Source organism: Mauremys reevesii, linkage group 11 (genome assembly GCF_016161935.1).
Source record: "Mauremys reevesii isolate NIE-2019 linkage group 11, ASM1616193v1, whole genome shotgun sequence".
Taxonomy (NCBI): Eukaryota; Metazoa; Chordata; order Testudines; family Geoemydidae; genus Mauremys; species Mauremys reevesii.
The window spans coordinates 40,677,376-40,703,700 of record NC_052633.1 but is presented as its reverse complement, the minus strand read 5'-3'; the positions used below and the strand labels follow the sequence as shown (position 1 = coordinate 40,703,700).

The 26,325-nt window shown below is 41.9% G+C and overlaps 1 protein-coding gene across 2 annotated transcripts in view; it reads right to left on the bottom strand.

Annotated features, from left to right (window-relative positions):
• LRP2 (LDL receptor related protein 2) overlaps positions 1-26,325 on the bottom strand; it is a 173,826-nt gene that overhangs the window by 126,282 nt on the left and 21,219 nt on the right. For both annotated transcript variants that reach the window (XM_039495259.1, XM_039495260.1), the window contains exons 2-9: positions 25,467-25,574; positions 23,360-23,482; positions 20,032-20,148; positions 9,449-9,559; positions 9,205-9,318; positions 7,894-8,010; positions 6,477-6,620; positions 3,702-3,821 (exon numbers count right to left, since the gene is read on the bottom strand). In XM_039495259.1, coding sequence (XP_039351193.1) covers positions 3,702-3,821; positions 6,477-6,620; positions 7,894-8,010; positions 9,205-9,318; positions 9,449-9,559; positions 20,032-20,148; positions 23,360-23,482; positions 25,467-25,574 — 954 coding nt within the window. The remainder of the gene's footprint in view (positions 1-3,701; positions 3,822-6,476; positions 6,621-7,893; positions 8,011-9,204; positions 9,319-9,448; positions 9,560-20,031; positions 20,149-23,359; positions 23,483-25,466; positions 25,575-26,325) is intronic.

The window sequence follows — 26,325 nt, the reverse complement described above, 5'->3', positions numbered from 1 at the left end:
ACCATGGGCCCATACAACTTGCCACCCCTGCACTCCATTGCACCTGCGTCCTCCATTCCACTGCCTTTTCCTGCCACCTACCACTTAGCTGGGAACTGGGGGAAAGGAAGTTACTTGTTAAAACACTGTCCAGTGCCTGACTACTATGATGCTTTTCCTGTCAAGAAGCCAGAGCTAAGGAAATGAGATTCATTAGAACTCATGAGGGAGCCCATGGAGCATGGGCTTGTTTACAGACTGGAGCGGATTTGGGAGCCTATGCAAGCACAGCAGAGAGAACCAGAAGAGCTAAGGATTGGAACAGGAACTCCGGGAAGCAGCACAGAAAGGTTTAGGACTGATCTCTCTGTATTTATGCTAGCATGAAATTCAGATATGTTCTGCTAACTTGGATTCTGTCTATGTAACTAGAAAGAATCACTGCCCAGAAATACCAAGCCCCAGTGTTGTTCCATTGAAATAAATTTAAGTTCACCCTTCTCTGGATGTTGCAGTTTAAGGCTCCCTTCAGAACTTCAAGGGCTAGAAACCTCATGTTAATTGAAAGCTGACGTTCTGGAGAGTTCAGAGAGCTCCCTGGGAAGGCCACGATTCCCTGAACCCACTCGTGTTTTCATGAACAGGGAGAACCACTGTCTCCCTCCCAGTGTTCATCAGGACCAATGTGCCAGACTTACAAGCTTTGACTGCAATATTGACAAGGTGAGTACGTTTAGAAAGCTTCACTAATATCACACAGCTCTGCTCTAGAGGTTGCTGTAGAATTTCTATTGGAAGTTAACAAAGAGGGAAAGGACTTGGCAACTGAAAGAGAGAGAGCTGGGTAGTGTGGAGATGGACCAAAAAGAAAGGGCAGTAGATCCACAAGTCCCCTGGTGCAAGTAAAGTAAAGTGTCCCACCTACCTAACAAAAGGCAAGAAGTGCCACAGGCGGAGATCTACCCTATGTCCTACCCTCATGTCAAAGCAGGAGGGATAAAGCTAAGGAATTTTAAAAACAAGAACAGATTTTTCTGATAAGATCTAAAAAATTGTTTGGTCATCTGTAGAATTGCCCTGGATCTTTTTTTTTTATTTCTAGAATAGAAAAACATCTGAGAGTTTTTCTTTGTGACTTTTTAAAATAACGTAGATCCCTTTACCTCTCCTGGTCTCTGACCCCTGCATAAGCAACTTGGTCCCATCCATTTATGTTGTCATTTACAACAAGAGCAACAAGCAGATTATTGGCACTAATCTGACCATGGCTTTGGCATTAAAATCTTAAACTCCTCCACTTCGAAAGCTGCAAGAACAATTGAAATTGGACGACTTTCTGTTGCTAGCTGGGGAAGGCAGAAAGGTAAGTGAACCCAGAGAGAAAGGCGAGATAACTGCCTTGTTATTAGAGTTTCCAATTTTAAGCATTTGTTGAAGCAAAATGCGAATGAAATATTTTCCAAGCAGCATTTTTTTGTAATTAATAGATGTTGCTCTCAGTTGTGGTGTTCCAGGGTTTTGGCATATGCTATAAATCACCACAGCACAGTGAAGAAGAAACAGCCAGGAGATAGGGTTGCCAACTGTCTAATCACATAAACCCAAACACCCTTGCCATGCCTCCTGCCCCACCCCTTCTCTGAGGCCCCGGCCCACCCACTCCATCCCCTCCCTTCCGTCGCTCACTCTCTCCCACCCTCACTCACTTTCACTGGGCTGGGGCAGGGGGTTGGGGAGCGGGACGGGGTGCGGACTCCAGGCTGAGGCCGAGAGGTTCAGAGTGTGGGAGGGGTCCTGGGCTGAGTCTGGGGCAGGGGGTTGGGTGCAGGAGGGGTGGAGGTATAAGCTCTGGGAGGGAGTATGGGTCCTGGAGGAAGCTCAGGGCTGGGGCAGGAGGTTGGGATGCGGGAGGGGGAACAGGCTCCAGGAGGGGGCTGAGAGCTGGGGCGGAGATTGGGCCATGGGAGAGGGTGACGGGTGCAGGCTCTGAGAGGGAGTTTGGATGCAGAAGAGGGCTCAGGGCTCCAGGGGGTTGGGGTACAGAATCGGATGTGGAGTGCAGGCTCTGGGGTACAGGAGCGGGCTCAGGGCTGGGGCAGGGGGTTAGGAGGGGATGAGGGGTGCAGGCTCCAGCTGGGCAGCGCTTACCTCAGGCTCCAGCTCCCAGTCGGTGGCGTGGTCCTGCCTGCCCTGGCCCCGCGCTGCTCCCAGAAGTGGCCAGCACGTCCCTGGGTGGGGTGGCATGCGGAGACTCCTTGCCCCTACCCTTCCAAGGGACATGCCAGCTGCTTTCGGGAACAGCGTGGGACCAGGGCAGGCAGGGAGCCTGCCTTAGCCGCACTATGCCACCAGACTTTTAGCGCCTAAAATCTCCCGGTTTGGCTTCACTAGCCTGATTCCAGGAGACTCCCAGTGAAACCGGGAGGGTTGGCAACACTACCAGGCGCAGAGAAGAGGGGAAAATGAAAAGATTATGAGTTTGGGAAATTAATACTTTCCACTAAAGCCACTTCCCACTAAATTCCTCAGGCATACGACCAATAAAACTAAATTTAAACTAAAAAGTGAAAGAATAACCTACTGAACATTACAGCTAATAAGCCAACCCAGGTATAAGCTTCACTTCTTATCTCAATACTAACCAGAGGAAATGATTCACGTCAGCTGGCCCCCACCTTCTACGTATTGAATCAGGAGTTGAGCAAGGGACTTCCCTTTTTACATGAGAGTCAGTGGGAGGAAGAGAGGAGCCATTGATCCCTTGCTAGATTTTGAGTAAAATGACTGTGGCCCATCTCTTCCGTGCAAGCCTGTGTCTCATACAATGAATATCACCTGACATCCTGTCACAATCTCCTAGCAAATGTGGAGAGTTTGTTTTATAGGCCAATCAATGGGATTAAGAGAAGAGAGACTGGCTTTACACTAGGTCAGAGAGTAGGTTTTCCAACTTGCTCTGAATCAGAGTTAAAGAAGAGGGCTCCCTGCATGTGCATTTGCTTTAACACAGAATCAAGCAGCTACATGGGGACCTACTTCCTTGGATACCTACTTCAGTGATTCCCTTCTTCCCAATGACTTGCATATTAGGCAAACAACACCTTGAAATTATGACAAACTTTTTTTGGTTTCTATGCAAGGCTATGTGATGTGTGCATAATAGGAGATACAGCCCTCCAGAGTGGCAAAGTAATGTACCATACTCATTTTACCTTACCCACAACAATCTGCATTTTCATATAAGGTCAGTTTTGAATTATAGATCAAATGTTGAGTAACTTCTGATTTCCCAGGTGTATAGCCATACACCCCAGCATGCAGGAGCAATCTCTCGAGAACAGTAAAAGGGCTGTTTCATCAGATTTGAACATAAAGTTGCCATAGCAGAGTCAGCCTTTCTAAACACAAACAACCTCTCCAAGTATTAAAAAAATGGTCTTTCCTTAGCTGAGAAGTGAAGACCTCATGACCGCTCACTGGCCTGTTCCTCTGTCTCCACAGTGGTTTTATGCTGCTGCTGAGCTTTTGCTCTCTTGCTATTTTTCCATTCAGCTTGAGGTTTAACTTTATGACTCAAGATTTACCTGCTTGCCAATGTGTCTGCCCACACATGCGTATCCAATAATCATAGATCCTTTTTCAAATTTGTGGAATCCGTAATATCCAGGACCCCTGTGAGAAAAGTGCAGACTTATATATCTGCATCTCTACTGTTCACTTACCAATGCAGGTGCGACTGTCATTGCTGCTGACTACATATCCCGCAGGACAATAGCAAGTCCCTCCGGATGGTGAAGAATGGCAGCGGTACTGGCAGCTCAAGGCAGCACAGTGGGATATGTCTAAAAATAAAATGAAGTCACTTCAGGAATGCCCAATAATAGTGTCATCTGTATAGCAGCTGGCTGCCTGGTGCTTTACAAACAGTTGCGAAGCCAAGGTGCCTGTTGTGAAGAGCTTACAATTTGCAGAACACATCCTGAAACTGGTCCATAAGCAAAGAATCACACTCCCATGCAAAAACAAATATGGGCAGCTCTGGCAGCAGGAGCAGGATCTAACTAGATAGTATAAAAATGAAAAAAGTCAATGGTGAAGCGAAACACACCTCTTGTTTGTTCCACAATACCATGTGTGTTTGTGTGCATGCAGGCGTACACATCTAATTTAGCAGGATAGTGAGGCAGGAGGGCTAAGGTTTAGAGAAGTCTTTGAGGACCTGAGTTTTCAGGAAGCAATGAAAGGATGAAATTCAATCAAATAGACCAACAGTAAGAGCTCCATATAAATCGCTGCATTGAGGCAGCCATTTACAGTGCATAACTGCAAGCTTTATTGGTCCTAAAAAACTCAGCAGCTTGCTGCGTATCCTTGAGTGCCATTGACTGGCAACACTAGTAGCCCTCACTATTTACATATATACAGACATCTCTCTTTTACAGAGCACTTCTGCAACAATCACTGATTTTATTAATAGTTGGGTGGTCAGGAAGGCGTTTCTTCTATTCAGTTCATTAACCAGTGCAATATGAGAGTGTGAGAGTTAGGCTGCACTCATGAAATAATGTGTTGGCTTCTTTTTCCTCTACCTCTCCAATTCTTCACTGCTCCTCCCTTTCCCTCTGTCCTACAAGCAGCTCGTTGCTGAGTGGTGATATTGTGATATCAGAGAGGTCGCTTTCTTCCTCCTTCAGTTCCCTTGTCTTACTTCTTTCTCCCCTTTTCCCTCTGAATCTACTCTCTGAGCAGCTCAGCTCTCTGAAGTTACAATCACATCACTCAGCAGAGGTCAGAGACACTTTCCCAGGAAAAGATTTAGGCTTTGTCTACACTACCACTTCCATTGGTCAGGGGTATGAAAAACACCCCCTGACCGACATAGGTTTCACCGGCAGAAGTGCTGGTGTGGACAGCATTACGTCAGCAGGAGAGGCTCTCCTGCTGACATAGCTACCTCTGCTCCCTGGGGGTGGTTTTATTATGCCAGCAGGAGAGCTCTCTCTTGCCAGCAAAGAGAGGCTACACTGGAGACCTTACAGCGGCATAGCCTTAAACTCTTGTCATTTTGCTGAAACCTTATTCCAAGCAGTGTGATTTAAATGGGAGAAGTGTATTTTCTTTACCTTTCCCATAATTATGAATGCCCAATTTAAAACACCACAGCTCGATTTTCAGAGGCACTAGGGTTGACAACTTTCTAACTGCAGAAAACTTGTTCCTCCCCTTCCCCTTCTCCCTGACACTTATCTGAGGCCCCACCCCCTCTCAATCCATCCCCCCTCCCTCCCTCCCTCCGTCACTCGCTCTCCCATACCCTCACTTACTCACTCATTTTCAGGGCAGGGGATTGGGGTACGGGAGGGGGTGAGGGCTCTGACTGGGGGTGCAGGCTCTGGGGTGGGTCAGGAGATGAGAGGTTTGGGGTACAGGAGGAGGCTCCAGGCTAGGGCCGAGGGGTTCGGAGTGCGGGAGGGGGATCCAGGCTGGGACAGGAGGTTGGGGTACAGTAGGGGGAGATGCAGGGTACAGGCTCTGGGAGGGTTCCAAGCTGAGGCAGGGGGGTTGGGTGTGAGAGGGAGTTCAGAGTGTGGGCTCTGGGAGGCGCTTTCCTCAAGTGGCTCCCAGGAAGTGGTATCATATCCCTCTGGCTCCTAGGCCAAGGGGTGGCGAGGGGGCTCTGCGCACTGCCCATGCCCCTGCAATTCCTATTGGCCACAGTTCCCAGCCAATTGGAGTTGCGGAGCCGGCACTCGGGGTGGGAGCAGTGCGCAGAGCCCCCATGGCATCCCCCAAGTTGGAGGGACATGTTGGCTGCTTCCCAGGAGCCCCGCAGAGCCAGGCAGGGAGCCTGACAGCCCAGCTGCGCCACCAACTGGACTTTTAATGGCCCAGTCAGCCATGCTGACTGGAGCCTCCAGGGTCCCTTTTCGATCAGGTGTTCCGGTCGAAAAACGGACACCTGGCAACTCTACTGAGCACCCACAAGTCCAGCTGAAGTTAATGGGACCTCTCTGTGTTCATCATTTCTGAAAACCAGGCCCTGAGTTTCTCAGGCTGAGCACTAAAACACGGGTACCCAAGATCAATGGACAATTTTGAAAATTCTGACCTAAGTGACTTGCCCAGACCAAGGTTACACAGTCATGCAGTCCTGTGCTCTAACCACTAGGTATTACTCTTTCCTGCTTAATGTGAAAAGGGAAATCAAAAATATTTTGGATGAAGAGAAACAACAGCCCACAAGAGCTCAGCCCTTGACTCTTCAAATAAATATTGAAAAAAACAATCACATATGTTTATCTAGCAAACCTTCCACACAAGAGGTCTACAGAACTGTACGTGCATGGCAGAGAATACTTTTCAGTATGTCCACTCAGTGTTAATAAAAATAATACACCTACAAATTCTCAGTGCTGTTTAGAAAACCCCAGATACACAAAAGAGACATCAAGGTTGTTCTCTGCTATTCCATGCATCTTGCTAGTTTTAATACTCACTGCAGTGTTTGCCTGCAGTTATGTTAGTTTCGTCTTCTCCGGCTGGGCAGTCTGCAGTCCCATCACACACTTTACCAATCGGAATGCAGTGTCCTGACACAGGACAGGCCCATTCTCCTGGGTAGCACTCATGGCGACCACTTTCTAAGGAAAAGAGAAGCAACACAGAATAATTGAGGAACATGCTTCAAGTACTACTTGGAGCTGCTTTCCTAAAAGCCTCCTGGAGAATAAGCATCTTCAGTTATTTTCATTCAGCTTCTGATTGTTGCATGTAGCTGTGACAGCCCATAAAAGAAATAGTATGTCACCATGTTCTTTCATTTGTCTTAAAATTACACTGTGGAAAATACTCATGGACTCAGGGGAACCCTTTCCATTTTTCCCCATTCTTCAGATACCTATTACTATTTAGCTTTGGCTTGACTGGTGTTCTAAAAATGGAACAATGGTTTTGTTCTTTTGAAATATGCCTGTTAGAGCTCGTCTAAAAATGGCAGGGGGAGAAGGGTAATTGCAGAAAATTTCAGCACAAAAAAAAAATTGGTTTAAATGTTCCCACAGAAAATTTCAATTTTTCACAAGAAATTTGAAAACTGAATTTTTTGTAAGAAAATTCTATTTTTAGCAAGTATATTTTGGTTTTCAAGCAACAGTTTTTGATGAAAAATCAAAAATTTCATAGGAAAGCAGGCACTTTCCACATTGCAAATTGTTTAGCCAAAAACCCAGTTTTCCACAGAAAAACAGTTTCAGCAGAAAACTCTTCACCAGTCCTAGTGCGGCTGCCTACACACTCATTTCTCATTAACTGGTATATTCAGATTTACTACAAATTCCTTTGAAAAGGGTGATTTGATGTATGGAGGATCTTCATTAAAGATAGAGATGGTTATTTTGAATATCACATTATTAATAACAAAAACGTTACTCAGAATATTTACACAAAAATAGGATTTTCCTTCCAGCAGTTCATCTGTTCCTGTACTCAACCCACCAGAAATCATAATCCTGTACTTATAACATCACAGTTAGTTACTGTGGAAATGGACATTCTATTACAAACTGAGAATTCTGGCTTCATGTGAGGACATACCCTGCTCCTATGAAAATCAATGGCAAACTTTCCATTGTTTTCAATGATGCAAGATCAGGGCTATAGGGAATAAGCAGATGAATTCTTAACATACCCTGCTTTATACTCACCACCTTAGCAATACAAAATAAGTATTAAAAATATATATACTATATTAGTAGAACTGTATCTATAAAAACAATTAAAGTTTTCCAGGAATGTCCGTGGATCTTTAAAAATTCTGATATAAAACATTCTTATGTTAAGACTTTTTAGCAGTGAGGTTAGCAAGGTTTTCCTTTGTAAACTGCATCATTAAAATAAGTTGGCTTCTGTCTTTACCACATCCACTTTCATCTTCGTTATCTTCACAGTCATCATCTCCATCACAAACCCAGCTTTGATGAATACAGCGGCCACTTGGACAAGTGAAGAAATTGCCTCTGCAAGTTGCATAAGCTGAGGGAAGGAAAAAGAGAAAACTCAACTGCTCCAATGGACAAACATGTGCAACTCTCAGATAAATGAGGAGACCAGTCATTTAGAACCAGTCCTGAAGAGTAAACCCAGCTCAAGTTTTTCCACAGCTGGTAACTTTTGTACTTTTGCCCCTGTTTTTAGGTTGGAACTTTCTGAATGGTTATTTTTAGATTATTTTAATTTGCTCCTTGAAGAAATTGAAAAGCAACAGTATAAGAGCTAGAGCTGCCCCAGCGATTCACTCAACTGGGCTGGATCGCACCTCGTTCCCAAAGTTCTTGATTGTTGGGCACAGTGCAGAAGTGACACTCCCAAACTCACAAAAATAAAGAGAATTCCGCCCCGGGTTCTCAGAGGGAGAGTAAGCAGCACACAGTAGAGAACATCATTCCTTTCCATTATATAAGGCATAAAAATGTTGGTATCACAGGGGCAGATGAAGAATGCTCTTGAAGGGGAGGTACGTTGGGAATAAATGGTCTTTGGTGTTGGGAATATATTAAATAGGAAAATGTGGCCTTTCATGAACCTAAAGCTGAAGTCTTTGTTGCTCTCCTACAACATAGGCCTCAGAATCCATGGGGTCATTTGAAGAGCCCACAAGGAAGCCAAGTGGCAGTTCTGTGGGTTTGGTGCACAAAAGAAGACATATTACCCAGCCCATAAAAGAAAAGAATAAGCAAGAGATTTCCTACAACAGAACCTTCAATCAAAATGTTAACCTAAATATGTAATGGAGATAAGAAGTTCACCAATAATGGTCACTGGGAATAATTCTAAAAAGTCCAGCCAGTATGTGATAATACAAATGCAAAAAGGTCCAAACAAATTTAAAAAATACACAGCAGCACACTCTGGGTAGCTGGGACAGAGGAAGCAAGAAGAGTTACCTTTGGCTTATGCTCAGATACAGAAAATCAAGGCATGAGGCCATTTATCAGGAAGCAAATTCTCATCAACTCCAGTACATACAGTACACCACACACACCTATTTCATGGCAAATTCCTTTTGAAGCATTGTTAACGTCCATCATTCAGCAAATATATAAAGAATTTTTCGATTCTGTCTGCTACATAACAGAGCATTGCTCCTGCTTTGTGCTAACTGCTGCACTTTCAAAGAAAACCAGCTCTTAAGAAAACAGGCAAACAAGCCAAATAAAACCACCGTACTGCAAGAGTTTTCATCGCTCCTGTCTCCACAGTCGTCATCGTGGTCACAGATAAAGGCTCGGGGGATGCATTCTCCATTAGCACATTGAAACTGGGTACTGGCACATCCATGGGCTGAACGATACCATTTGAATGGAGAAAAGAAAAAACATATTCAAATGTAGTAAACAAAGTCCAGTATTTCTCTTACAAAGAGGATACATAGTACTATAAATATTTGGGTTATGCTAAGTGTGGCACTTACTGCAATTAGCTTCATCAGAGGTATCCCTGCAATCTACTTTACCATCACAGCGCTGGCTTGCATTAAAACATGCTCCATTTGTACAAGATAACTGTTCACATGTTGGGTAACCTACAAGAAAAAAACACATTAGCCATAAGTATTAGAATATACAGTATCTCTTTATAATTATATTGTTATGTATTCAGTCTGCACTATGCATGGTGCTTTACAGACAAATATAAAAAGGAACATAGGAATTGCCACACTGGAACGGACCAATGATCCATCTAGTTCAGTATCCTGGCTCCATCTGTGATCAGTACCAGATGCTTCACAGAAACATACAAAAAACCTTGCAAGAAACTAGGCAATTATGAGACAACCTGCCCCGCTCCCAGGACCAGGTTCTTGCTCCAAGGAGTTTACAGTTCAAATAACCCATGGTAATATGGAAAATGCCACAATACCAAAGGAAGTATTTTAGTTATTCTTATCTTAGTTTAAATGTTATTGCCCTTAGTAAACATGTTTAACTAGAAATGGAGGTACTTGCACTCAGATTAAGAGCCGCTTAGAACGGACTGATATGTATTTTGATCAAGCTGGGGACAGGATGATGAGGAAAGGTGCTGGCAGAGAATGCCTAACTGGACATGCCACAGAAGACATTTCCCACTTGGTATCTCTGCAACTAAGGAGCTCAGGAAGCCAAAGTTCTTTTGGGGACCAACAGCCTCAAAGGCTAAATCTGGCTGATCAGGCTTTACTAAGCATATAAGAATATTCCACCAATCAGATCACTCAGCTGGTGGAACCTGCCAGTATCTCTGTTTGGAAAAAAAGAGGTTAGTTTGAGCTAAAGAACCAGTAACGGATCATTTCTGTCACCAATAAAGAAAAAGTAAAAATACCGTGTATGTTTTATTTTCAAAACTTCAAACAACAAAACAACATTTTAGAGCCTATTAATAACTGCAGCCAGCTGTGGACTCCACAACCTGCTGCATTTCTACAACTGGAGGGGAGACAAAACCCACAGGTCTGAGGTGGGGGAAGTGTTTTAAGGGAGGAGGAGTTTTATCTCACCTCCACATAAACCCATCCAGTGATATTCTATGTTGTTGCAGAACCCCCGAGCGAGGCTAAGAGGGGAAATATGAAAGCTGGCCCCATTCCCCTGGACTGAAACCCACCACCAAACTACTGTAAATTAATGACAACCAGTTCACACTAGTTTGCACCATTTTCCCCCATTACACACTGGAATCCCTCTGGAGAAGAGAGAACCTATGGAGGTATCACTCCTGCAGTGGGCATGCTCTCAGCTCGGGTCTTGCGCACTCTCCTCACGTAATGTCAATGTAAAGAGTTAAAAAGATGTCACCAGGTGCCATTAGCAGAGGTGTTTGGGTGTCATTTAAAATATGCATTTTGCCCAGTTTGCAGTTTATTAGTTTTTATAATAAGTACTACTAAGGCAGGGATGGTTAGAAACCTTCTTATTTCCAGCCTGGTTTTGTTCATGGTCAGTTTATGCCTATTTGTTCCTGTACCAACATTGACCTTTAGTTTAAAAGGTTTACCCACTGATGTATGTATGTATGGAGAGCAATCATATCCCGCTAAGCCTTCTTTTTGCTGGGCTAAACAAGCCAAGTTCTTCCAGCCTCTCCTCATAAGACAGGACATCCATTCCCCTCTGCAGCTGTTCCAGTTTGAATTCATTTTTCCTGAAAATGGGTGACCAGAACTGTAAAGAGTTTTCCAGATGAGGTCTTGCCACTGCTTTATACAATGGCATTAACACTTCTCAGCCTTTACTGGAAATGCCTCACCTGATACATCCTAGGATCACATTGGTGGCTCATCGTCATCCTATGATCCACCAACTCACCCACGTCTCTCTCCTCCTCTGTTGCTTCCAACTGACAAGCCACCAGTTTGTAGCAGAAATTCTTATTATTAGACCCTAAGTGTATGATCTTACACTTTGTACTATTGAATTTCATGTCATTTCTGTCATTTCAGTCTACAAAGTCATCCAGATCTTCCTGTATAATATTCTGAACCTCATCTGTATTGACAATGCAGCCTAATCAGATTGGCCCCAAAACCAATCTTTCAGGAATTGAACTTGTAACTCCCTCCAATCCAATCATTCACCTTTTAGCACAACCCATTGCCTTCTCCCTTTTGGCCAGGTCCTTATCGACTTTACAATTATTGTACTAATGCCCATCTTCTTTAATGTAATGTGTGTGTATGTGTGTGTGTGTGTGTTCTCTACAGTGTGGCCAACCTCAATCTTTCAAAACCATGATTCAGGCCCCCCAAAATCATGAGTTAAAAATCACAAGATTTTGAAAAATAATAAATGTAGCGTTCTTTACATTCTCCTACTGGATGTGGGGCCTTCAAGGTTCACATTTTCCAGGTTTTTCCAACCATTAAGGCTAGAAACTTTTTTCTTAATGAAAACTGAGATTATGAGATCACCTGACTCCAGGAGCTGAGGCTTGTAAGGAAAAACACCAAATATGTGTGAAACTTGTGATAAATCACAAGACCTGGCAATACTATTTCTCTGGGCTTGTCCTGAGCCTATGGCTGTTGGGTGTGAGAGGTTTCAGAACAGACTAGTTGATTATGAGCTGTGGAGAGGGAAAGCAGGCAGTAGAGGGGTTCCCCAAGACACTTTATTTTCTGTTTTTATTTTGTTTAAAATTTTCCAGGAATTTATTAGCATTTATTACAAAAATTTAAAAATGGGTGAAAATCAGTGCAAAAAACTAACTTCACACTTTTCTGGGTAAATATCTTGGTTAATGTTGGGGGACAGGCAGACAGAAAAAAATTTAAAATAGAGAAAAGTAAGAGTACTTTCAACCTGATTTGATTCCCTGGGCTGCCCAGGTTACTGACCTGTCATTTCTCCTTACGGAGCAGGGAGCCAAGTCCAGGGAGTTCTGGCACATCTTTATTTAGGACTCGAGCACTGATGTACATGTACATATGTGTGTGTGTGTGTGTGTGTGTGTCTTCCACAACATTGCCTTACTTTAACAGATAGCCTCACATTTACATTTACACTATCGGTAATTTATTAACATAAACACACCTACCTAATGTAATGTATTGGATTTTCTTAACACATGTATGTGTTTATGTATCTGAGTGGTCCAAAATTCATGTGAAAAAACAATAAAAACCAAATAGCATTTTAGCTTTTGTAAAACCCAGGAATTTTTCAGTAAAAAAAACAAAAATTAAGGGCCTGGCTTATCTCCATCCAAAGCACTTCCCTGTGAGCTGCCAACCACATTGTCCCAGTTTTCCACTTTCAAAATATGATCAACTATCAGAAGAGGGCAGGTGGGAGAGGAGGCACCATACTACCCGCAGCCCCACAAGCTATTTGGGGCACCAGTCACCACTGTTATTTTATTTAATTGGTGCATTTAAAACTTAGCAACACGAAGGACACACTGTACCTTTATAAACAGCTTGAAAGCTATTCTACAGCAGTGGCTAGAACAAAACTATTTTGCTTCCCATCTAATATTTTTGCTCTGAGAGACCTCAGGAATAGACAGTCGTGAGGAAAATATAACCAAGCGATAATTCTTAGCAGATTAGCTGTAACAGTAGCCACTGGAAGCAGCAGACACTGACTTCTGCCACACGATGGAGGAGTGTAGCCTCTTGTAACCCTGACCATGTCCTATGAGAGCAGCCAGGGAATAAAGAGCAATCTCTTAGCAGCACTCCTGCATGTCACACCTTTTATTACAGGGACATTTTCAAAACATACCATAACTTGTTAAAACCTCTTGGGGTAGTCAGTATGGTCTCCATTTCAAGGATAGGGTAACTGGGGCAAAGGCTGAGAGGTTAAGTGATTTACCCATTCTACAAAAAGAACAGGAGTACTTGTGGCACCTTAGAGACTAACAAATTCAGCATGCTGAAATAAATGTGTTAGTCTCTAAGGTGCCACAAGTACTCCTGTTCTTTTTGCGGATACAGACTAACACGGCTGCTACTCTGTTACCCATTCTAGGAACTCATTGTCCAAACTGGGATTAAAACTCAGGAGTTCCTGAGCCTGTGGTCAGATCATCAACCTCGATGAACATGTCCTTCTGGGAGGATTTCCCTTCTTCCCTCATAGCCCCACACTACAGTGACCTGCCTGGCTGACAAGGTTGGATTCATGTAACTACCCTTTTCTTGGCCACAGCAGTCACTGCAGAGTAGAACACAGAGATGCCAGGTGCTCCCTCCCCCACTCCAGGTATAGGTTTTTTCATTTTTAAATTAAGAGGTTGGCAGGAGGGGTGGGGGAATACTACACTTTACCAAAATGGGAAGACAGCTTGGTATCACACAGACCTTAGCTATTTATGGTTAAAACACCATTTGTGATCAAATCAGTCCTGCAGAAGGTTTACATTTTCATTCTGCATTTTTAAGTGTTAACAATATGTATTTTAAAACTGAACTAAGAGTTAGCCGTTTTCTATAAAACAGACAAGCAAAGTGATGCATTTATTTAATGAGACAAGAAACATTATTTTTATGAAACAGAAACAACTTCAATACACTAATTAAATGGCTTGCTGCTGAAATGGTTTTTCTGTTGTTTATCTTAATCCCATTAGCAGTAAAAGGCTAACAGCAAGGACAATGGACTGTGGCTTTGAATTTCCATGTTGCATTTTACTACAGGTTTAATTGCTCAGTTACTTAATATAGGTGGCATTTTGCATTTGACTGGTCTCTTAAATATTGCAACTCATTCAGAAACAGACTGAGTCTTTATCTTCTTTGCAATTTAAATCTGCTTCCAGAAATAATTAACTGCCATAACACTATACAAAGTTCTGCGGTAAGAGACCTGTCCACTAAATGTTTACATACTTTACACTCTGATGGAAAATGGCAGCAATTTCAAATGAACTTTGGTGTCTCCTCAATAAATCGTGACCACTCTATACAGATTTTTCATTTAAAAAAAGCTTTAGTACAAATTAGTTGTGCTAGAGGAAAAGGCCAAATTAATGATATTTCTCTTACCATTTCTTTGCATCAACACAGATTATAAAGGGAAATGATTGGATGGAAACAAATAGTGCTTACTAATATTAACACATAACCTCCACTGCTAGCAAAGTATAAAATCTAATCAAATCCCTATTTTATACTATATCAAATCACCAAGTGATTCATTATGATTTATGGTCTATGCTTATAGCCCCAGTCCTTGCAAAGATAGAGGTGTAAAATTCTCTTCGGGGATGGTCCGCTGGACCCATACATCTTTCTGATCCTCACCTCCTCCCCCCACCACTACTTTCTCTCTAACTAGCAGACAAGACAGAGTCATCACCCTTCTGAGTAAGAAGGACTGTCAACAGCAGTCCCCAATCAGCCAGAGTAGTTGCTGCTGAATGACATGAGGCAGTTCCTCTCCTCAGGGCTCAACATGCTGCATCCACAAAAATTCCAAGATCTAGTGACCCGTGGAGCAATAGATTGGACCCAAGAATGGGTCTCTTATCCAGCAGTGGAGAGCAACACTGCTACACCATGCAACAGGCCCAATTCCAATAACTTTAAACCAAAATTTTATTTTCATTTATCTTGGCGCATTAAAATAAAAACCACAGAATATCAAAGTGTGTAATTTCATTTTCAGACATTGTTGTGTCTGCTGCTCAAAGCAAAGGATTGAGTTCTATGGCTCGATCTGCCACTGACTTACTGTGTGACTTTGGATGCATCATGTACCCTCTCCATTCCTCACTCTACCCATTGACAAAATGGGTATAACATCATTCAGGTACATAAAAGGTTCTTACAAGGAGCAGGGAGAATAATTGTTCTCCTTAATCTCTAAGGATAGGACAAGAAGCAATGGGCTTAAATTGCAGCAAGAGAGGCTTAGGTTGGACATTAGAAAAACTTCCTAATTGTCAGGGTGCTTAAGCACCCTGGAATAAATTGCATAGGGAGGCTGTAGAATCTCCATCATTGGAGGTTTTTAAGAGCAGGTTAGACAAACACTTGTCAGGGATGGTCTAGATAATACTTAGTCTTGCCCTGAGTGCAGGGGACTGGACTAAATGACCTTTCGAGGTCCCTTCCAGTCCTATGATTCTATGATCATCTATTTTACAAGGAGTTTGGGAGGCTAATTATTGTTTATAAAGTGCTTTGAGATCCTTGAATAAAAGGTGCTATGTAAATACAAAGTGTCACCATCAAGTTTTTCACTTCACAGGAATGTTAATTTTTAACAATACTTCATTTTCAGGAAAACTATTTTTCCCAAAAAAATATTCTGAACATTTGCTAAACAAAGGCTAACACCAGCTCTTTTCTCCTAAGCTTTTACAGGACACAAATGCCAAGCTGTGCAAAATATTTGTCCAGCAGTGGCATCTGTTCCTGGATCCTTGGCAGACTCTTCAGGCATTTGTGCTGGTGACTTTAGAGTTGGCTGGAGGTCTATCATGTGGAATAACTCCAAGCTGGCTGTCTGGGCTGCCTTTTATTCCAGAGTACCCTTTGCTTCTAAATCACTTTTTATTTTACAGACAGCACTCATTTTTAGCCACTTGTAAGTAAGGGACAAAAGGCACAGGCTGTAGGCTGAGTATGTAATATGCTGGTTTTCTTTTATATAGCATGTACACCGGCCTTTTTTGTGTAAATAAAGCCATTAGTGACTTTTTATTTCTTGTTCCTCTATTAATGACCCAGTATCCACTGTTCTACTTGTTTTCCAAATCTGTTCCCTGAGAGTGTATTTTGTAGTTCACTGCTGTCTTCTTGCTAGCAACACTGTAAACACCGGCACCTGCTTCATGATCTATGAGTGTAGCTTTTTATTATTACTAACACTATCAGCAAGCATGCCGAGATGCACTATGCTAAGTAAGTGTTAGGCACAAATGACATCCCCTTGAAAAATGAGGCCTCTATTCTGTAGCTCAGTCAGTGAACTGTGAACTCCAAGCCAGGACTTGTCCCTGTGTGGTGTCACTAGGCAGTCCACAGCTATTTTAACTCAGTGGGTGTGGGAGATAGACTGGAAAAGCCATAGGATCTCTCTGTGTCCAGCAGGTGCAATGAAAAATCCTTTTTATACTCATAATGACCCAGTTCTGTCTCTTCTCTGCCATGAGACACTCCGTATAGTCCAGAGTTCAAGCAGGAGGAATCCATCACTAAGATGTCCTCAAAGAAATGAAACTGAAATTAGAGAAGTAGCACAAGTGACCATAGCAGCCTCCACTTTCTCCAGCTCCCAGCTACTAGCTATTCCAAAGCAGCAAGCCCCAAGTAAAGGGGGGGAAATGGGTACACTTTACCAGAGTCTGGTCCAATGACGGACCCGGCCAGAAAGCCATGAGAACAAAATTCTGGCCCAATTGTGGATGTTTGAGTTTGATTAAATGTTATACATCTCGGTGAGTATGTTTGTGCCTATACATCTATGCGGTGTCCAGATCTCGCGTGATCTTGCAAGATTTACCTGAGCCAATCAGAAGCAATGTTAAAACAGAAGCAACATTCCAAACAGTCCTCAAGGGTACCTAGATGGCTGAGACCATATCCCAGGGACAGGGAACAGTATCTCCAGGGTGCCTAGAGAGCATCTGTCACTTGTGTATCATTAGTATGTGCACCATACTGCCATGTTTGGCTACCAATACAAATCAATACATGAAAGAAAGAGAAAGAAAAGAAGCCAAAGGACCCCAGTCAATCCTCCAATATTTCCAGATACACAAGGCCTCTCAACAGCCTGGCTCAAAACAATGCACAAACTAAGGAACTGGATAAACAAAAACCACAAAGTGACAGTGATTTCAATATAAAGACTGTGGAAACTGAAGAAAAGCAGCCAGATGAATCATGTGATTCCAATCTAATGACTTTCAAAGATAGTCAAGTAATATTACCACCACACTTAGAGGAAGATTTGCAAGAAGCAGGAGAGAGAAATGCTACACTACTTACTAAGTCATGCTTTTTACAAGATCCAGTATTGTTGCCTAAACACATTACAGATTCTCTTTATCAAAAAATTGTTCTATCTGGTGCTCCGAATATCGAACCAACACAGAAGCTAGTGAAGTCTATCCCAAAAACTGCTGACAGTCATAGTTTCCCTGCATTTCTTCTAAAACGCAGGACTTTCAGCAACAGAGAAAAGATCATCAAAAACTGCAGACGATCTGCTATTGCACAGGAACGCTTAAGTCACTTGAGTGTGAACTCGCAAAAAAAAGCTGACTTTAGTGAGGTCATCTGTGATTTTGCTACTGAAAAAAGGTCAGAAAAGTAAAGCTGTAAAGTGATACGGCCCATCTATGCCATTTCAAAAATAAAATATATTTTTTCTTTCATTAATTAATGTCTTTGTGGAATAGGTTGGGCACCCATGTTATGAACACATGAACTAGGGGTCACCAAATGAAATGAATAGGCAGCAGGTTTAAAACAAATAAAAGGAAGTCTTTCTTTCACGCACGCTTCAGTGTGGAACTCCTTACCTGAGGAGGAGGGGAAGGAAGGGACTACTATAACATTTAAAGGGAAAAAGGGGACTGGATGTGGGGGTGGTGGCTAAGTCCATAAAGCTTAGCCAGGATGGGTGGGAAGTCCCCTCCCCTGTTCTCGTCAGAGATGAGGATGGGATGAGATGAGAGAGAGATCAGAGATCATTGCCTGTTTTCACACCTCTCCCAGGGGGGGCTGGCATTGGGCACACTGTCGGTAGAGAGATGGGGAGAGGGGGGGACCTTTACTCCCTGACCTCTTTTCTTGTTCTTATGTTCTTATGAGTTTGCCCTGGGACCAGTGAAATGTTGCTTGGGGGGCCTACAGTGCAGTTCCTTGGTAGTTGTTCATATTACTTACTTACTTAGTAATATATGCAAAACACAATATTCTGACCTCTAATCCACCCAAATAACTCCCGCTGACTATTAGGCAATACAAGACAGGCATTGACCATTAAATATTTGGCCAATCTTGTGCATGAAAAATTTGCACACATACATATTGTGTGCACAAATCATACATTTGCATGTGTAAACAGGAATCTGGTTACACAAAATGAAGCGCTGTGTTTTTAAGTAACAACTGTCTGGGCAATTAGCTATTTGCTTGTGTAAATTTGCATTCACAATGGTTGTGCATGCATATTTTGTAAGTGCAACTTATGAGCCAACTTTTGAACATTTTATTTTGTTATTTATATTTATTTATACCTTAAGTTTTCCCTCTACTGAATGTTACATTATTTGTAAATCTTTGATAATATTTAAATTAAAATGATCCTCTTTTTGTCTTAAAAAAAAATTTTTTTATTCCAAAGCACCCATTGCTTCCCGATTATCACCCTACTGATACACAACTGGTGGTGCATACATGCTTACTTTCTACTTCCCTATGTATAACTGTCTCTTCCTTCAGCCCCAGTGTATACTGACTCCTTCCCTCCCAGTGTCCCCTTTTCCCATTCATCATCTCCTTCTCCCACATCCCCTTCTATGATGTTTCCCACACTTGCCTCCTCCCATATACACAATAATTATTCAACATCCCACTGTCTTCACCTTCACCCTCACTGCATACAATGTTTTTTTTCCCATGCTACATGAAATTATCAGAGGTGAAAACCTGGCCCCATTGAAGTCAACGGCAAAACTCCCATTGACTTCAGTGAGGCCAAGGTTTCTCCCCTGGCCAACACTTAGATTCTGATCCTGCATATGCTTACCTTTACACACTGAGCAGTCCCACTGAAGTCACAGGACTACTCACGTTGCACAAAATTAAGTACCTGCTTAAATCTTTAAGGAATCAGGGCCTTCAGCTGTACTTTCCTTGTTAGGCATCCTAATAAACACTGAGGAACACACTCTGTATGTATGTTATAAAGCTTACCACAATATTTGATATAATCCCAGCATATGATACAGTTTCGCATAAAGTACCATAGACAATCCACAAAAACAAAGTAAAACCTCCTACAGTTTTTCTACTGACCACTTTTATAGTTAAACTTAATATGTAACTTTTAATTAAAACAACTTAAGAAAAAAACAAAGACAAGAAATGCTTGAATTTCCCCTACATTATTTTCAGGCAGTTAAAAATAAGACACATGAAATACTGGGGCCAAATTCCATCTTTAGATACATTGTCACAATCCCCACTGAGAGCTATGCAAAGGTTTGATTATAAAAGTTCTTATACAAAATGAGATTTTTTTAAATTTTCCAAAGTTTTAAAACATTTTAAAGATGTTTTTAAAATGAAAACTTTATTATTGCTGAGACAGGCAAGCGAAAATGCCCCTGACCATAAGGCAGCAGTAGGGACTTAATAAGTCCCACAATAATGAAACTGTATCAGAACATCAGCTCTAATCCATGAAAGAATCTGCAATGAAATTCTGATAACAAAAAGCATATTGTGGTCATTTCTGTCCATCAACAAGCCCCTTAATCTTACAAATTGATTAAAATGCCAAAGAGAGATGGGCTGAAACCAGATCTAGTGCTAAGATTTAAAAGACTTACGGCAGCCTCTCTCATCTGTTCCATCAGTGCAGTCTTTAACTCGATCACACGTGTAACCATTCGGGATGCACTGTCCATTTGAACATGTGAACTGCTGACTTGAGCATGTCCTTCCCGCTGCAAGAAACAGTCAATTTAGATTTTCACCAAATGAAGGGCCTACATGCAGCAAAGTACTTCTCCTCTTCCCCTTTTTATTACTGAGTCCCTCTCATGAAATATACAATCTTTTATTACTTGACCTCTGTGTCTCGGGAAGAAATAAAAGTCACCCGCCAACCAGTGGGCAGGCCACACAACCATAACGCATTTCCTAATGCACAGCCACTGCTCTGACCCATGCCAGGGCTTTGAAGCACTTAATCTGATAGTCATGGATCACGTGGCCCCATCTCCAATTTTTCCTCCATGCTGGCGGCTGGTTTGTCCTCTGCCCAACACAATAGGTTTCCAAGTCCTGACTGAGGTCTCAGGACACTACTGTTACCCAAATAAGTAAGTGGAACCAGCCACAGTAGGCCAAAGCCATTCCGCCAGCTACTGCAGGATAGTTCAGGATGGCCAAAGTGGCATGCAATCTCGAGCCTATCTACCATTGCCTACATGCAAGGAAAGTGGAGCATGATCTTGCCTTTAGTCAGTAGACCATGCTCTCTTGTGGCTGTGATGCCTTTAGCTGGTGCACTAACTTGTTTCCCCCACCTCATGCTCTGGAAAGTGCTGTATGGAATCCTGGTCTGCTCTTGTACAGAGACTCTGTGCCTTCTTCCCTCACTAGTGCTCATATCATGGGCTCTGCTGTTAGGGCACTAACCCAGTTAGAAAAGTGAGAAAGTAAAAATTTCTCTTAATTCCAATTGTGTGCGCCTTTCAGAATAGTTCTCATGGACAAAAAAGTTTCACAGCGTCATAAACATACAGTTACGGGTTAATTCCTCTTTTACCTGTAAAGGGTTAAGAAGCTCACATAATCTAGCTGGCACCTGACCAGAAGGACCAATAAGGGGACAAGATACTTTAAAATCTGAAAGGGGGAAAAAGTCTTTTGTCTGGGCTGTGTGTGCTTTTGCCGGAGACAGAGAAAGAAGGAGCCATCCCACTCCTATAGGGTAGTGAGTATTTAGAGAAGGAATGGTTAGATTACTTTTATTTTCTTGTTTGTGAGTTCTTTTGCAAAATGTTAATTACTTGCTAGCTCTCACAGCTTGAAACCTCCCTTTAACAAAGACCTTTGTTAAAAAAAACTTAACACCTCTGCCTTCAGGCAAAGAGAGATAAGATCTGTCTCTCCTTTCAGCTCGGAGAAGAAAAAAAATCTTCTTACTGGGCTTTTGGTTCAAAATGATCCCACCGCTGCCAAGGGTTTGGATCTGCATTCACCAGGACTAAGTGGTGAGGAGACATTCTCAAGCCTTCCTAGGGAAAGGGGTGTAGGGGCTTGGGGAGGATTATTCTCAAGTCTACCCAGAAAAAGGGGTGTAGGGGACTTGGGGGGAAATCATTCTCAAGCCTGACCAGAAAAGGGGGGCTAGGGACTTGGGAGATATTTGGGGAAAGGCTGAGTTCCAAGTGGCTCTCCCTAAATATTTGGTTTACTCGCTTGGTGGTGGCAGTGTACTGTTAACCTAAGCTGGTAAAAATAAGCTTAGGGGGCCTTTCATACGGGTCTCCACATCTGTACCCTAAAGTTCAAAGTGGGGAGGGAACCTTGACACACGCATTCTAGGAAGGAGCAATACAAAAGTGCCTTAAATTAATTAGCATCAATGCATATTCCCAGAGGTGGCTCCAAAGCAGAAGCAGCAGGATTTTACTGTGCAACCCCTGAGGGGCACTTTCAAAACTGCTCCCAATTAATGGGCACACACAGAACTAAGGCAAGTTACAGTGACCCAGTTCAAATCTTGACTTAAAGCCGTCACTGGATTTTGACCTTATTATCTACTCTGTTCTTAGTAGATATATAACTAACTAATGGCTGCATCACGTACGCAAAGGAGAATGGGGGCAAAAGACAGCCCAGCTTTATTCCCCTCTGCTGCAGAGATAGAAATGAAGTTTTAAGACCATGTGCCTGGTCTGTGATCCAAATTCTGATATAAGTTACACTCATGAAAATCCACCGAAGTCAGTGGGGTTTACCAGGTGTAACTGAGCAGAATTTGGCTTACTAACTGTAGGGATATTTAGGTAGTTTGAATAAAATAGCAAATCTTAGGATCAAAACCAATCTGTGCAAGAAGAAAAGTAAAGAAGCCCCATCCCACTCAATCAGAAGTCATTTGTTTTCTAATGATATACCAAAAATGTGTTATAGCTATTGTTTGGATGCCCCACATCCCACATACACCCAAATGCTAATGATCTGAGGGCAAAATTTGGCCTAATGTGCAGCAGCCAAATCACTGTGTTTGTTTCTATGGCATAAGAAAGAAAGGGAATATTAAATATTTTTGTTCATAAATGCCAATCCATGCATGATTAATACAGAAAGTATCATTAAAATATTTCCCTTTCAAACTGAAATATTAACAGGACTTATGTACTAGCTTTAAGCTATCCAAGTGATAATGGAACATAAGACTATTAGCAGATGTCAGGAGTTTTGGGGATCTGAACATAAGGGATAACAGCTCTGTTCATTATAGAGTGTAAAATTGCAATGTCTGTCTAGTATCTTATTGAAGAGCTTCACCAGATATAGCATTAGAATCTCTCTAAAGGTTTGTTTAACGTCCCTTCATTACTCTTCTCTACTTAGAGATTTACTCATTTTTCCTTTTATAGATTCCAAACCTTTTCCAGGAAGAAATGTATAGTTTCTTTTTTTGATTCTGAGCCTGCTGAATAACAGTTTTAGTAAAAAATGAATGAAGAGGCTCCTAACTGAGGGTGACTGAGAAGCATATAACTGTTCGTAAAATGATGTAACTTCACTATTCAATTTTTGGAATCTGGTAGTAAGTTCCCTATTACTTCTTCTGTGACTGAGATGCATCTTACATTTTCTTTTCTTTTTTATTTAAACTGCAAAGCCAATTATTTTTCTACTTTATTGCAAGATTTGGAGAGGTTTTATTAATCTAAATAATGCCTAATCAGCTTTATTGTATTATGTTTTATTTCATTATTATTTTAGTGTACTCCATTTTCAGCAACTGTTTATTAGAGAGATCACTCTGATAAAAAGTTGCTATGCTTCCACTAGCCTGGTTTATTTGTGTGTGTGTGTGTGTGTGTGCATATGAGTTTATGTAATCAATATGTTCACATACAAATGGTTTGCACTTTCATGATGCTGGTATAATGTTCTGACAGAAGTACTTACGGCATTGTTGATGCTCATCTGAGCCATCTTCACAGTCCTCCTCGTCATCACAAACCCATGACTGTGGAATACACTCTCCATCAGTCTGACACTGAAACTGATTTCCCTCACAGGTAGGTTGTGCTAGTACAAACAAGCAAATCATTTGTTATTTCACAATATTTATTCAGGAGAGGGTGCTTCACCTGCATGAACTAATCACCTGAGACACCTGTAGTCAAAAGAATATGAATGAGGTGTTCTACCCTGGGATTACAGTACTTGGCCAAGACCTACAACTTTTGAGCTAAAGGGAGAGGCCTCTTCCAAATTAAGCACATGATTTTCATTAGTGGATTCATGATGCAGGGGTGAGATTAGAATAGTTTAAATTCTACTGTCCCTGCTCTTTTGATTACTTTATAGGTGGCTATTAAAAAAAGAGAAAGGAAAAAAAAACAGTGAGTACAAAGAGAGACAAAATAAACATTTAAATCTAACTCTGGAACAGTTTGCCTAGCCCCAGTTAATACTCATCTTGTGATTCACTAACACAACACCGTCCAATTTGATTTGTGCAGGGCCTCTCTGTTTAATGACCCTTCTCCCTGAGATCATGTCTTCAGACTCTGCCAGTTCACAAGCATTGCAAGCCAACCCAGCAACAGCCTGAGCCCATGGGATAGATTTAGGGATTACCCGGCTAGGTAAAGAAGCCATTTAAAGAAGTGATGTGACGCTGTATTGCAGCTTCATGGATGAAGAATGCATCATTAAATTAGATGCAAGGAAATGGTTTAGCTGCATATCATAAATATTATTTTGGATTCCTGCTTCAGGAACAAAAATGAATATTGAGTTTATTTTAAAAATATATTTGTGTTCTGTTGATTTAAAATCTGTGTAGGCACTTATATGGCCCCATCATTATACTATGTGAGTAGAATTAAAAACAAGATAAGCCAATTAAACAAAACTGAAATTCATTTCCCCCGCTCCATCTTTTATTTTTATGTCCATATGTAAGAAGATGAAAACAAAAACAACTTCACTTATTTAAGCAAATACATTAGGAGTGTGATTCTGGTCCGACTGAAGTTAATGGAAGTTTTGCTCAGTAGTTTGTTCAATAGCACCATGGCTCCTGTCTCAGAGGAAATAATTCAGACTTAAATATCTCAGTGACATGGCCAGTTGACTCAGAATGGCAGTTACTTCTAATGCAAGATATTCTTCATCCAAAACACCCTTGGCTTTGCACTTGGCTGACCTATTAATCAGAAAATCAGCCAGTCTGGCTGTGGGAACTACCCCCAATTACTGCAGGGCTCAAGCTGAGAAGAACCAATCCAATGTGGGAGGAAACAATGTAAATTAGCCTTTTCACTCCAAATCAACTCAAGGACAAAACCTGGCCTAACTGTAGCATACGCTAACTGCCACAAAGGGTTCCGAAACCTAGGAGAGTGCTGGCAGATGGCAAAATACAGATGGGTTTCTGAAAATGGGGGATCGTTTCTTCCTGTTTGTAACATTTTTAATAGATACACATTTCAAAAATCTCCATAGTGATTCAACTGAAATCCGTCAAGAGCCACAGAATCTTTTTTCATACACGATACAGTGAACCAATTAAATGTGTACGATGCCCTCTCGTGAACTCAGGTGGCCATGAATACGAAAGGTTGTACCCATGCTGAAGACTGGTGTCTGTATGTGCACACCATTCAGGTTCACTGCAGTAATATCAATTAGCCGTCTACGCATGCTTAGAGTCCACAGACATCAGAAGAGATGTCCTTATTAGACATAGGCCATGGATATTGGAGGGAAGTGCAGCATGTGACCTGGACCTCTTTCTAAGGGTGAGTTGGAAATTTGGCAATATTCTAATATCCATAGAACCAGTACAACAGAACTCAAGAAAAATGAGTCTCTATTAGATTCCAAAGCCATTTCCCACCAAACCAGGAGTTTTACACCATCTTTGTTCTCTCTCTCTCTCTCTAAGAATTAACAGGCTCCTCATCATGGCAGGGTGCACCATGAGCATCGTGCTAGCTGAGAATTCTGAATATTGTAAAAAAGTGGAAATGCTTTGAATTAACACAGTGAATATTCCACTTACGACAACCAGCTTCATCCGTATCGTCTGAACAGTCCCTTGCTCCATCGCATCTCCAGTCTGCAGGAATACAACGGCCATTTCCACAGCGGAACTGCCCACGCTCGCACCCTGCAACCACACAGCAAACCAAGAAGCTTGGTTATAGCGTCACCTCAGAACAGATATGGGAGACTGTTCCTATCAACAATTCAGGGACACACTGAGAACAATCATTTTAAACACACTTTTCAAGATGAAACAGTGGGCCACATTCCACACTCAGTTACACCCATGCAAGCCCACTGAACTTCAGTAGGCTGCCCTGACGTAAGAGAGAGCAGAATCTGACCCAACATTCAAGTGCAATAACTCTTACTATAGAAGGCTGTTCCTGTCTAGCCTGTTGTATAGTCTCCTTCAATAGTCTAGTTTAAGTCAAACAAAGGGGTGAAAGAAAAAAAGCCAAGAAAAGGTTTGCCAGGTATGGAAGCCTATTAAGACAAAAAAATGTCCATTTTTATTTCATGGACTCAGGTTATACAGACTTAAATGAAGGAGGAAAATGGTTTTCCACATCATTTCTGGAGACTAAACATTAGGCCCTCCCACCCCCACCTCTACCCCCACCTCCTTGTAGTTCCTAAATATTTAAGAAAAAAAAACCCTCAGAGTTAATCCATTTAGCTGCAGTGGAAATCTCATTTTGCCAGCCCTGTACTGGTATCTGGTTTCAAAACATGGCTACAGATTTTTTACAGGGAAATATATCTCCAATTAACATCTTAGTAGCTTTTTTTAAAACAAGAATCTGAGCTTTAAAACTTTCTGACTGATGAAAATCTGACCTGCTGCCAATCAGACTCTAAAAGCCACCACCCTA